The sequence below is a fragment of the Balearica regulorum genome, chromosome Z, assembly GCF_011004875.1.
Source record: "Balearica regulorum gibbericeps isolate bBalReg1 chromosome Z, bBalReg1.pri, whole genome shotgun sequence".
In the NCBI taxonomy this organism is placed as follows: domain Eukaryota; kingdom Metazoa; phylum Chordata; class Aves; order Gruiformes; family Gruidae; genus Balearica; species Balearica regulorum.
In genome coordinates, this window is record NC_046220.1 from 30,591,742 (window position 1) to 30,606,415 (window position 14,674).

Here is a 14,674-nt window from a genome sequence, read left to right on the forward strand (position 1 = left end):
TCTTTGTAAAACTTGTAAATGAAAATTAGAAGAGCCTATAGGCCTTTAGCCAGTGGTTGTATTTCATTCAGTATGCGATACTAGTGTGAAGAAAATTAATGCACAGACTTCCTGCTGAAGGAAGGGAGAGGAAGGGGGTACAGACACTGTAGTACAGATTATATACACTCACTTTCATTTAACAGGACAGTTCATAAAACTGCAAGAAGTAATTAAAACAGATGGTTTTTATTCAACAGCCACTGTGTCTCAGGAATGGGATTTAACAAAGGCCAGTACCTGCCACTGAATGGAGATGCTGATGAAGAGAATGCTTTGTCCCCTGAAGCATGTTATGAGTGCAAAATCAATGGCTATTCCAAAAAGAACAACAGGAGGAAGAGAAGTGCCAATGACACTGTACGTACCAGGATAAATAAGCACTATAATGTAATTCGAGATATTTTCAGAGATACCATATTCACGATTATCACTAAATGAAGGGAATTTTTTAACAGGCTACATTCAATGGCGAAAGTCTTTCCCCTGCCTTGGTGGTTTTCACACTTGGATCCTATTGGCAGGAACAATGTGACAATCAGAAATACATCAATAACTACAGATGGATTAAATTTTTAAAGCTTGTAAAGAATCCTTTGTAGTGCGAGATGTTGTCTAGTTCCTCAAAATATATTCAGGGAATTAATTTTCCCATAATTACAGAGAGCTAGGAAACTGGTCATGTCTGCAATCTGTTCTGCTGTCAGGAGGAGACTGGACAGCATTTTATGGTCTGGGACAGCTAAATAGATCTCCTTGCAGGTCTGTTGCATGGTTGTTCACAATTGCGGGGACTAGAGTTCATGACCTAGGTGATACACTTAAGTCCAGTATTTGCAAAATTGCTGAGGGTAGTAGAGAGTTACACTTCAGACAATTTTTTTTTCTTACTGCATTTTGTAGGCTTATAAAAATAGGTTATGGGATACTCATGAAAGGACAGCCCTACTATTTACACCTTTTAGATGCTTTTTTTTCCCAAAAGTTAGAAGACCATACCTGTATATATGTTATCTGCATTTTCTGTATGATAGGATGTTGTCTTGTAGCATTAGCTCTCATCTTGAAATCTGCAGTGATGGGAAATGGACTTAGTTTAGAGGTGGGGACACACCTCAGTAGTGTAGTACACTTTCCTTCAGTAATACAAGAACTGTGTAACACAAACAGGCAAATGCAAACCCTCAACTAAAATGGTAATGTGGTAAAGTGTGCTAGCCACACAAGTTACATTGAAAGAATGGGGCCACAAGTCTCCTTTCTAAAAGAGTAAGGACATCAAAGAATCCAGAAGCTCCAGCCTTAGTACACATTACTTAGCACGATGCCATCAAAGCCAGTTCTTGTATTGGCAAAGTTTCTAAATAAGCCAGCAACCCTGTAATTCCTGCTCTAAAGGTTATAGTGTTGTAGTTAAAATCTAAATGTTTGATTTCCCCACACGCATTCACACTTCCCACAAATACCACTTTTCCCTCCCCACCGCCACTCCCATTGGATCTGTTCCAGTCTGAATTCTGTGGTCAACCCACCACAGAAATACATGGATGTTTTGAAAAGCATTTTTTCTTTTGCACAGTTAATTTCATTTCTAGTTCATAATTCTAGTATCTTGTTATTATGGGGTTTTTAATAGCATTAACATTTTCAGCTTCTAATACTAGAACTACTTGAGCCATACAAGTGAAAGGTTTCAAATCCATAAAACTGGGTGAAAAAAGAAATAAGCTCATCACGAATGATATCTATGCGGTGCGGTATTTAAAACACTATGGTACTTGCTCATGCCCACAAATTTTCCTTGTTTTCACCATATGTTTTTAATTACAATACATAATAGTACATATATGTACTCACATGTGATTAGAATTACCTCAGAGAGGCAAATCCTTTGCTATCTTTACAGGCGTGAAAGGATCTTGACATGTAAGCTATGTACCTCGCTTAGTATCAGGTTTCCTAAAGACTACGTATGTTATATATATGTATATATTATATATATTCTTGTAGAAGCACTTTCAAAAGCTGTTGCTTGTAAGATGGCTTTCCTAGCAATGCATTCATTCTCAGCCCTGCCCCCAAGTGTGTTCACAGCTCACAGCTCTCACCTCTGGACAAATTCACACCTGCAGCATAACTATACTGAAGCTCAAATTAAAAAAGAACATATGACTACTTTATCAGGAAAAACAATGCTGGGACTTTTTCCCACACTCCTTTTGGTGGTCCAAATAGGATGTAGTTGGACAACGTGACATACTAGCCCTTTCTGTAGAAAGCTAGCAGTACAGCAGTTCTCTCCTTACTTCAGTTTCCTTTATAATCACTATACTTCCTCATCACCAAATGCTGAGCCTGCTTGTTTTTAGAAGCCAGGATTCATTAAAACAGTTTTACCAGAAGTTTCAGGGAATTCCCATACAGTGCTGTGGTATGTGTTTCTGTAATGTTCCTCACTGAAGTTGATCATAAGAATAAGGCTGTGCCTCACACACAGTCTTTACTGCAGTAGTAAACATAGGTCTCTTCTTTACACAGACTTTTTGCAAGCATGAAGCTAAACAGATTCTGAAAAGAATCTGAAATCTGAGCCCCCTCTGTAGACCTGATGCTGTAACTTTAATTATCTTGCTAAGCCTGTGTGAGAAGCTTTTAAGATTTACAGGGTGTGTTATGTGGAATCAAGTTCTCCCAGGTGGAAAGGATTTACAGTTGCTTCTTTCACAACTAGATTTTTGAGAAATGCAGAAACTTAGTAATCACATATTATTATTCTCTCAATGCAAGTGAATATCTGTTTCTTTCCTACTCTAAACAATCTTTGCCCCTTTACTTCAGAGTGTGCAGATTAGTTTGGAAAGTCTAGACGTGGATAGTCCTTTGAAGATGAGAGTCAACATTTCCAGGCTTGACAACAAGGAGCACATCCTAGAACTCATGCCAGCCATTGAGCCCCTCACCAACCATGTGCGCTACATCATCTCATATGGCAATGATGATGGCATCTTTCAAATCCATCAGAGGAATGGACTTAGTTATTTGCACACAGTTAAGAAAAAGTCAGTGCCTGGAACTCACACACTGGAAATCATTAGCATTCCTCTATATAAGAAAAAAGAGCTAAAGAAACTGGAAGACGGCAATGAGGACAACTACCTCCTAGGAGAGCTTGGGGAAGCTCTCAAAATGAGGCTGTGGATAGACCTCTACTAGCCATCTTCCAGACCGAGTCCAGTTCTTCAGTCACTTTCGTTCATCTATCTAGCCACCTGAGCATATCTGCTTTTGAAACAGTCACTGACTTTTGGGGGAGGAAGGGGGAGGGGAAGACCTCTTTCTTTCCATCCTGTTGAGACTGCAGAACCCTTGTAGGAGGGTAACTTAAACTCTGCCACTGCCAAAACTTTGATTACGATCGTGGTTACTGTATCTTTTATATAACCTCAATTTAAAGTATATTAAAAAAGCTAAAGTTGAAGAAGTTATCATATGGCACTAAATGGCACAAAAAATGTGAGCTATTTTTTTCCTGTTAGCAGTCTGTAACACTTTGGGTATTTTGCTATAGTTCCTAATTAAAAAAAAAATAGAAGTTATTTATTTTAATGCAGTAATATATGGAGAAAATAACAAATTATGTAAACAGAAAGGGAAATTTGCTTTTCTTTAGATTTATACATTTAAGTATAACATTTTAGAAGTACTTTCTTAATTGAAAAAATAGATTTGAAAGATGTTTCCTTTTGTATTTGGGCCAGTCATCCAAGTAGTATATAAGTAATCTTAAAATGTATCAGAGCTGAAAGAGCACTGAAGTACATCTTCTGGATATTCTAAAGTGCTCTCGCAAAACTTTGACTATTAAAAAAAAAAGAGTCTTAAAGGACAAGAATTACAATATCAGTCTCTGTAGAGACCACATTTCACAGCAGCTCAATAGGATTGTATTCTGAATCAACCACATCAAATAATGGAAGAAGACGCACAACCACTGTAGCAAAATACCTTGACTGCTTTCAATACCATTAGAATTGCAGAACCAAACTATACTGTACTTCCTTCAAATAACCTCAAGGAACCACACATGCAACCACACCTCATTCTCAGAAAGGGTGCTCTACAAACTTGCATTACTGTAGGCAGCTGAAGAAAATGTCTCTGTGAAGGGAACACGTGATGTTTCATACTGTTTGGTGCTGGCTTGAATTAATGGTGCATTTACTAAAAAGTGAGAGCTGTATCAGGACTGCCATATGTGCAAACTAATTATGCAGCGCAGAGAAGGAAAATGTGTATTTGAAATCCATTTGTTAGAAGTTTCATTAATACTGTAGTTATACACCATACGCCTCATTTTATCATAGCTTATTTTGTAAGAAAGATGATTGTACAATGAGTTGACATTTAGTTTGCTTTAGTAATTTTTTTTTTTTTTTAATGTTGTACCATTATGTTAAGTGTATGTTTCAATGGTGCTTTTTTGGACAGCTGGTGCCTGTAACTAGTCATGTAACAGAATCTCATATGTGAAAATAGCCAAAGCATATGCTGACTCCAGTCACATATCAGTGCTGACCAAAGATTATATCAAGTTATACTCAGTGATTGTTCTTTTCTTTTCTTTTGTTTTCTTTTCTTTTATTGAGTTTGGGGATTTTGAAAAGAAAAAGAAACTTTATACATTTTTAATCAAATGTTTGTAAGAAAAAAAAGTCTTGTTTGAAGGTCTGTATCAGCAAAAGACAACACTTTTCTTGCAATAAAGCTTATTTTGGGATAGTTTTTTCTTTGAAATGTCTGTGTTCTTTACACAAAATAAGCATCAAATTGTAAATCTGAAGGATTGCAGAGTGGAAAGAGGAGCTGGTATGTTGCAAACTCTTCTTCACTCCCATTTAAGGTTATACAGCATTTGCTGAGTTCATTTCTCTGTCATGACAGAGCTGAAACACAGGAATTAAACTATCCTTGCAAAGTAAAAAGTCTGCTTCAACTCTCTTAAAATCTGCCATATATTAGGTTCAAGTGGACTGGTCTTGCAGGTTTTGCTTATCCATGTAATGAGGGCTGAAGGACCATCATAATTGAAGTTTGATAATTCAGCTCTAAAAAAAAAAAAATCCCCAAACATTTAACAGTAGGCGTGTAAAACCTCCATCCTACCTGAACAGCAAAAGTCTGGTATGATGATTAATGAAGATACTTTTGTTTGCCCACAATCCCTTCCTTGAATGCCCTTCATTAGGTACACAAGATTTCCACAAAGACCTGATCACATAAGCTACACCGTCATTTTATTCCATTCAGCTAAACTGGTGATTGTTTTTAAGTAATAGCCAATACTGACTGTATTTTTGTCACAGCAATAATAGCCAGTGAAAGGGAAATCAGACACGTTGGGTTAAGCACTAAATTAAGATGCAAAATGCTTGTTTTAGATTTACTCTTTAGTTTCTGAATATAATGTAAGACTGAGACAGTCTGCACGAGCAGAATTAGCCCTACAAAGTGTATTGCTGTTCTTCTGGAGGAGCAGCACTTCACTAGTTAATTGCATTAAAAGCCAAGTTGCAGGTCTAAGGCTCTAATCACTGGATGCAGTAACAATGAGCTTCCCTAGTGTCTGAGAGCTTTTTTCAGCATAAAAGTGCTCTTCCCCATGCTTTCAAAGATCAGTCTAACATACTTCTCCTGCCACTCTGCTGTCCCTCTCCTCTTCCCTAAAATATTCATAAAGTAATAAAAGAAATGCAAGTTTTTTAAACGAATCATACACTTAAATTTCACTCAAGAAAGAAAATAATCAGAAATTATGGTATTGTAATTGTTTTCATAATTACTGATTTAGTTGATGGGAGTTGTTTGCATCTGTATTCATGTATGTATGCATATGTATTCAGATTTATCTGACATTTAATAGTTCATCAATTTAAACATGACAATATGAAATTACCAGACTTATTTGACATTACTTTCAAATATGATCATGCAAGTTTCATTATGATTCAAAACTGCTTCTGGATAAAATGACTGATGCCCACAGAAATAAAAGTACCTCTAGAAGTCTAATAAATACTTCTAGTACAGCACTGACTTGTCTTAACAACTCTAACAGCTAGTTTCCAAGAAGGCTACTCTTTGTTCAAAATGAGAGCTTTCCAGGAAACAGTGCAAGAAAAGCCAACAGACTGAACCCAGTGAAGTATTATCCTTTGTTGCCAACTCTCAAAAAAGGAGAGAAAATAGTAGCAACACTCTTACTAATGACTCCTCTGAACATACACTTTCTGAAGGATTTTATTGGTAGACAGAGATTATTTGCATGTGCTATGCACTTTTGGTAGATTTAAAGCCTTTTTTTCTAAACAAAAAATCATCAGATAACACCTGTGTTAACTAATCATACGTAAGTACAAAGTTCAAAAAATACCTTATCCCTTTACTAGAAAGGCAGCATTATCATCTACCATCTTAAAATGCACAAGACAGTTATGCACAATACTCAGAAGGAAGTCACTCCCAGCTTCAAATCCAGATAAAAAAAAGTCTCAGATATTAAAAAAAAAGCCCAGGCTAGACATCCAAAACAGAGCCACTTCCTTTCCACCCAGCCCATCATAGTATATATTTTCATACCCATTTCTCCAATGTCTACCCTTAAATAGCTTATAGCTTTTTAATTTCTAAATATTTAATGAGAAAGCTGACTACACGTGCACAGAAAGACTCGTGTTCCAGAAAGCTACAAAACCTCCAAATCTGTTGGTAATAGTAAGATGAAAATTGTTTTGCTATTTAAGTGAGGCCGCAATACAAATCTCTTGGCAACTTAAAGCAAGATTGTAGTGAGTAAAGGTAACATCTAAGCTAGGTCTAGGCAGTGGGGACTTCACCAATACAGTCTAGCTATTCTAACAAGTCTATGATACTTTCTCATCATAATAATTTTAAAATATATATGTAATAAATACTTGATAACCTAAAATTTCTTTTTGAGGAAAGTCTTTAAGTTCTTTCCAGCTTTACCAGAAGGGCTCAGCCCCTCAGCGCTAGATCTAAACATTTGCTTTCCCAGCATGCCAACGCTAAAGTTCAGCATCATTTACTATAACCCCACGACATTACCAGGCCCATCAATGAGTGCATGTCTCCTCTTCTATCTGAAATGCTCCAGAGTGTTTGACTTCTATGTATGTGTCAAAGTGTCTAAGAAGTGTGTACAGACCCTCAGGGCTCCTCCTGCTTCCTCAGGCGTGGCTCCAATTCTATAGACAAAGGAGTATTGCTGGCTGTATTGCTGAGTCTAAGCATCCAGTAATTATTTCCAAGCACATCATGTCCTTTCTTCGTAGCCACACCTCCTAATCTAACCAGCAGTAATGCTACAGCAATTCAAACACCCAGTTATTTCAAGTTCCTTCTCTGACAGGATGGGCCTGTAACAGTCTTTCATAGGCAAGGTTCTTCAGTTAGCATTCTGGAAAGGACTGTTTTTCTATGAGATTTTATTAGATTGACTTGGAATCACCAGTTAAACTTTGGTGTAATGTATGTTGCCCACACACTGACAGCTGAAGAACCTGCCTTTGTGCTAAACCCACAGAAGTGAGGAGTTGCAATGCACTGCAAAACTAAATGCAGCAAAAATCTCACTGCCCTAAGTGTGTTTCTTAACTCTTCCCATGCCTTATAAATGAAGCCTAAGCACCTAAACTAACCATTGCTGCAAAACAGACATGTCTTAAATCCAAGAAAAAGGCTGGATTTATGAACTTTACTCTGAGGGGATGAAGATTCACAACTGTACATTCACACCTCTTACAGCAGGAGAGAAGGAAAACATGAGAGGGCAAAATTATATTTAATATCTAAAATAATTTAAAAGTATAACCACTCTCACTGTTTTACCAGCAGGAGTATTAAAGCACAGGGAACACTAAGACTGTCAAAGTCCAGACAAGAAAACTGCTAGATTGGAGTACTAGATTTCTACTGTATCTGAACCAGAAAACAAAACAGCACTGTTTTTTGGTGGTCAGCATTTGAAAATCCTATGTCTAAAGATGTTCTTACATAAAGTAAATCTGAAATACTTTTATTAAGTTTACATTAACAGTAACGTCATCTATCTTCTTACTGCTGGTGGTATTACATTACTGCAATTTTATCCAATTCTGGTATTTCTATACTGCTTATATACTTATAGAAATATCTGATATTTCTATACTTCATCCTATAGTATTTCTTGCCCAATGTAGACTCAACAAAATCCTGTCAATTGCCACTAAGATTTGCCCTAGGGAAAGACTACTAAGAAGCTGCCAAAAACCAAAATGCCAAAACAAACCAAAGAACTGTCCTGAATCTGGCAAGGACAGAGTAAATGTCACAAGGAGCCAGGACAGGTGACCCAAGCTGGCCGGGGGCTATTCCATACCATGTGACGTCATGCTCACCATAAAAGGGGGGGGCGGGGCGCTAGTCGGGCAGTGGGGGCGCGGCGCGGTTTTCGGTACAGTACCGGGACGGGCAGAGTGTGTGGTCGGTCGGTCGTTGGATCGGTAAATTGTTCTCTGTTATCACCCATTGTTAATATCTGTTATCAGCACTGTTGTTGATTGTTTTCCCTCTTCCTTGCTGTCCCAGTAAACTGCCCTTATCCCAACCCTCGAGGCTTTGCCGTTGTTCTTCCATTCTCCTCCCCATCCCGCTGGGGAGCGGCGTGTGGCACTCTGCTGCCGGCTGGGCCTAAACCACGTCAGTCCTTTTTGGCGCCCAACGTGGGGCTCGAGGGATTGTGATAACGACAAGTCTGACACAAGTGTGTTAAAGCAAAATTGTCATAAGAATTTATGATGTTATTGAAACAGTCGCTGGTCATAATGATGTTCTGTTTGGTCACATGGCTCTGGTTTGTAAACCCGTGTTTACTCTATGCAATCCCTGCGGTGCTGTTTATCACCTCTGGGAGAGGGGTTCCTGTTCTCATATTGTTGTATTGTGTGATAATGACTTATGATAAGATATCATCGACAGTCATGAGTCTGAGCTGGTACTTGTACGTAGCATTTCGGTCAATATCTTTCAGAATTGATTAATAATTGCACCCGATCTATGGGGAAGACGGGGGGGGGATACCTTCTCCTACTCTTTCACCTCCCCTTTTCCTTTTCAGTTGGTCACGACAATTTTTGAGAATTTTGAATACACTTGGAATGTTCAGGCCAGTATATTCCTATTGCTAGGTCTCCTGAATGTTTTCCAACTCCTGTTCAGGGTTAGCAAAAATTGTTTCAAGAATATTACCCAGGGATCTTCCCCAAGGCTGAATGGTCAGGGCTGGCATGGCATGTGGGAGAGTATGGGCGGGTATCTAGAGACCTTTTCACCCCCAATGGTTTGGAGCTTCACTCCTGAACAATTGCAAGACCCTGATAAAATGGTAGAATATTTGAAAGGAAAATGCTGTGGGGATTCTAAGGAGACACAACTTACTGTGCTGTACTGGGCCCTGACCACAATCTATCAAACACTGCTTGACAGTAGACAGCACCATCCAGAGGGAGAGAGCGGACCCACAGGCACTGCAGCTGCCCAGGCCCCCGCAACAGGCACTGCAGCTGCCCAGGCCCCTGCAACAGGCACTGTAGCCGAGCCAAAAGATCAACCCATACCAGTATCAGTCGCCCCTATACACAAAAAGAAATACACAAAGAAATCGGTTCGCATCGTGAGAGATGATGATGAACCGGGGCCATCACGAGAACAAGAGCCGGAACCAGAAGTGATCACCCGATCTCTGTCCCTGAGTGAGTTGCGAGACATGCGGAAAGACTTCAGCCATCTTCCAGGGGAGCACATCATTACCTGGCTGCTCCGCTGCTGGGATAACGGGGCCAGTAGCCTGGAACTGGAGGGCAGGGAGGCCAAGCAGCTAGGATCCTTGTCTAGGGAAGGGGGCATTGACAAGGCAATTGGGAAGAAGGCACAGGCCCTTAGCCTCTGGAGGCGACTCCTGTCAAGTGTGAGGGAAAGGTATCCTTTCAGCGAAGATGTCGTATGTCGGCCAGGCAAGTGGACCACCATGGAGAGAGGTATCCAATATCTGAGGGAATTAGCTGTGCGGGAAATGGTTTATTACGATCCAGACAACACACAGTTGCCCACAGACCCCGATGAAGTCCAGTGTACCCGACCCATGTGGCGAAAATTTGTGCGAAGTGCACCATCATCGTACGCCAACTCACTGGCAGTAATTGACTGGAAGAGTGAAGAGGCACCCACGGTGGACGAAATGGCTGGCCGACTCCGGCAATATGAAGAGAGCCTTTCTTCCTCCCTCGTCTCGGCTGTGGAGAAACTGTCCCAGGACGTCCAGCAACTCAAAGAGGATATATCGTACTCCCCACCCCCACAGACCCGTATTTCAGCTGTTAGGAGCAAGCGTTTTTCTGCTCTGGAGAGGGGATATGGAGCATACACACCACGAGGTGTCCTGTGGTTTTACCTGCGTGACCATGGAGAAGACATGAGGAAATGGGATGGGAAGCCTACTTCAACCCTGCAGGCACACGTACATGAGCTACAAGGCAAGACAGCTGTACAAAGGGACTCTTCCAGAAAGGATGCTGCTCCAGTTTCCACCAGGCAGGCCCCCAGCTCAAGTGGAAGGCCTGACCGCACTTCTGACCCTCTTGAAGGGACTTCTAAGTCCTTTCTGCAAGAGATGAGCAGCGAATATGATGAGCAGGATTAGAGGGGCCCTGCCTCCAGCCAGGTGGAGGAAAGGGACAACAGAGTGTATTGGACTGTGTGGATCCGATGGCCTGGCACATCAGACCCACAAGAGTACAAGGCCCTAGTGGACATGGGTGCACAGTGTACCCTAATGCCGTTGAACTATGAAGGGGTGGAACCGATCTCTATTTCTGGTGTGACGGGGGGATCCCAACCGTTGACTCTGTTGGAGGCTGAAGTAAGTCTAACGGGGAATGAGTGGCAAAAGCACCCCATTGTGACTGGGCCAGAGGCTCCGTGCATCCTGGGCATAGACTACCTCCAGAAAGGGTATTTCAAAGACCCAAAAGGTTACCGGTGGGCTTTTGGAATAGCTGCCTTAGAAGTGGAGGAAATTGAACCATTGTCTAGTTTGCCCGGTCTCTCGGGGGACCCTTCTGTTGTAGGGTTGCTGAGGGTTGAAGAGCAACAGGTGCCAGTTGCTACTACAACTGTGCACCGGTGGCAATACCGCACCAACCGAGACTCCCTGGTTCCCATCCACAAGCTAATTCATCAACTCGAGGGTTGGGGAGTGATCAGCAGAACCCACTCACCCTTTAACAGTCCCATATGGCCAGTGCAGAAGTCCAATGGAGAGTGGAGGCTGACGGTAGACTTTCGTGGCCTGAATGAAGTCACACCGCCAATGAGTGCTGCCGTGCCAGACATGCTGGAACTTCAATATGAACTGGAGTCAAAGGCAGCCAAATGGTATGCCACCATTGATATAGCTAGTGCATTTTTCTCAATCCCTTTGGCACCAGAGTGCAGGCCACAGTTTGCCTTCACTTGGAGGGGCGTCCAGTACACCTGGAACGGACTGCCCCAGGGGTGGAAACACAGCCCCACCATTTGCCATGGACTGATCCAGACTGCACTGGAAAAGGGTGAAGCCCCAGAGCACCTGCAACACATTGATGACATCATTGAATGGGGCAACTCAGCAGAGGAAGTTTCTGAGAAAGGGAAGAAAATAATCCAAATCCTGCTGCAGGCTGGCTTTGCCATAAAACAAAGTAAGGTGAAGGGGCCTGCGCAGGAAATCCAATTTTTAGGAATAAGGTGGCATGATGGGCGGTGTCAGATCCCAATGGATATTATCAACAAAATAGCAGCCATGTCCCCACCAACCAACAAAAAGGAGACACAGGCCTTCTTAGGTGTTGTGGGTTTCCGGCAAATGCACATTCCGAATTACAGTCTGATAGTAAGCCCTCTCTACCATGTAACCCGGAAGAAGAATGATTTCAAATGGGGCCCTGAGCAAGAACAATCTTTTGAACAAATTAAACAAGAAATAGTTCATGCCATAGCTCTTGGGCCAGTCCAGGCAGGACCAGATGTAAAAAATGTGCTGTACACCGCAGCCAGGGAGAACGGCCCTACCTGGAGTCTCTGGCAGAAAGCACCAGGGGAGACTTGAGGTCGACCCCTGGGGTTTTGGAGTCGGGGATACAGAGGATCCGAGGCCCGCTACACTCCAACGGAAAAGGAGATATTGGCAGCATATGAAGGAGTTTGAGCTGCTTCAGAGGTGATTGGCACTGAAGCACAGCTCCTCTTGGCACCTGTGTTGGTTTTGCATGGCAAGGTTTTGGTAGCGGGGGGGGCTACAGGTGTGGCTTCTGTGAGAAGCTGCTAGAAGCTTCCCCTGTGTCTGATAGAGCCAATGCCAGCCGGCTCCAAGACGGACCCGCCGCTGGCTGAGGCCAAGCCAATCAGCGCCCCTGTGATAACATATTTAAGAAAGAGAAATAAACAGTTAGGGTGTGTTTTTGCACCCAGAGAGAGGAGTGAGAAGATGCAAGAACATCTGCAGACACCAAGGTCAGTGAAGAAGGAGGGGGAGGAGGTGCTCCAGGCGCCGGAGCAAGATTCCCCTGCAGCCTGTGGTGAAGACCATGGTGAAGCAGGCTGTCCCCCTGCAGCCCATGGAGGGAGGATGAGGGGGTGCAGAGATACCACCAGCAGCCCATGGAGGACCCCACGCTGCAGCAGGTGGAGGCACCTGAAGGAGGCTGTGACCCTGTGGGAAGCCCGCGCTGGAGCAAGCTCCTGGCAGGACCTGTGGACCCGTGGAGAGAGGAGCCCACGCCAGAGCAGGTTTGCTGACAGGACTTGTGACCCCGTGGGGGACCCACGCTGGAGCAGTTTGCTCCTGAAGGTCTGCACCCCATGGAGGAGACTCACGTTGGAGAAGGTCGTGAAGGACTGTCTCCTGTGAGAGGGACCCCACGGTGGAGCAGGGGAACGATGAGAGGAGTCCTCCCCCTGAGGATGAAGAAGCGGCAGAAACACCGCGTGATGAACTGACTGTAACCCCCACTCCCTGTCCCCCTGTGCCGCTGAGGGGGGAGGAGGTTGAAGCTGGGAGTGAAGTTGAGCCCGGGAAGGTGGGAGGGGTGGGGGGAGGTGTTTTTAAGATTTGGTTTTATTTCTCATTCCTCTACTCTGTTTAGCTTAGTAATAAATAAGATGAATTCCCTCTCTAAGTTTGGTCTGTTTTGCTCGTGATGATAATTAGCGAATGATCTCTCCCTGTCCTTATCTCGACCCGTAAGTTGTTTTTTTGTTGTACCTTTTCTCCCCTGTCTAATGAAAGAGGGGAGTGATAGAGCGGCTCTGGTGGGCACCTGGCCCTCAGCCAGGGTCAACCCACCACAGCACCCCGACTGCCAGTGCTGGACTGGATGTTCAAAGAGAGGCCTCCTTCTACACATCATGGAACCGATGCTACATGGAGTAAGTGGGTTGCACTGATCACACAACGGGCTCGAATAGGAAGCCCCAGTCATCCAGGGATTCTGGAAGTGATCACAGACTGGCCAGAAGGGAAAGATTTCAGAATGTCACCAGAGGAGGAGGTGACACGTGCTGAAGAAGCCCCACCATATAATAAACTAACAGAAGATGAGAAACCATATGCCCTTTTCACTGATGGGTCCTGTCTCATCGTGGGAAAGCATCGAAGGTGGAAGGCCGCTGTATGGAGTCCTACACGGCGAGTTGCAGAAGCTGCTGAAGGAGAAGGTGAATCGAGCCCATTTGCAGAGGTGAAGCCATCCAGCTGGCTTTAGATATTGCTGAAAGAGAAATGTGGCCAACGCTGTACCTCTATACCGACTCATGGATGGTGGCCAATGCCCTGTGGGGGTGGTTACAGCAGTTGGAAGCAGAGCAACTGGCAACGCAGAGGCAAACCCATCTGGGCTGCCCCATTGTGGCAAGATATTGCTGCCCGTCTAGAGAAGCTACTTGTAAAGGTACGTCATGTAGATGCCCATGTACCCAAGAGTCAGGCCACTGAGGAACATCAGAACAACCAGCAGGTAGATCAGGCTGCCAAGATTGAAGTGGCTCAGGTGGATTTGGACTGGCAGCGTAAGGGTGAATTATTTATAGCTCGGTGGGCCTATGACACCTCAGGCCATCAAGGAAGAAATGCGACATACAGATGGGCCCGTGATCGAGGGGTGGACTTGAGCATGGACGCCATCTCACAGGTCATCCATCAATGTGAAACATGCGCTGTAACCAAGCCAGCCAAGCGTGTAAAGCCTCTGTGGTGTGGAGGATGATGGCTGAAACATAAATATGGGGAAGCATGGCAAATCGACTACATCACGCTCCCGCAAAGCCGCCAAGGCAAGCGTTATATTCTTACAATGGTGGAAGTAACCACTGGGTGGCTGGAAACCTATCCTGTGCCCCATGCCACTGCCCGGAACACTATTCTGGGTCTTGAAAAGCAAGTCCTGTGGCGACTTGGCGCCCCAGAGAGAATCGAATCAGACAATGGGACTCATTTTCGGAACAACCTCATAGACACCTGGGCCAAAGAGCATGGTATTGAGTG

General features: G+C 43.4%; 1 protein-coding gene across 1 annotated transcript in view; it reads left to right on the plus strand.

Moving 5' to 3' along the window:
- FBN2 (fibrillin 2) overlaps positions 1-4,468 on the plus strand; it is a 200,739-nt gene extending 196,271 nt beyond the window's left edge. The window contains 2 exon segments of the mRNA XM_075740354.1: positions 240-399; positions 2,878-4,468. Coding sequence (XP_075596469.1) covers positions 240-399; positions 2,878-3,252 — 535 coding nt within the window. The 3' untranslated portion in view covers positions 3,253-4,468.
- The last annotated feature ends 10,206 nt before the right edge of the window (positions 4,469-14,674 follow it).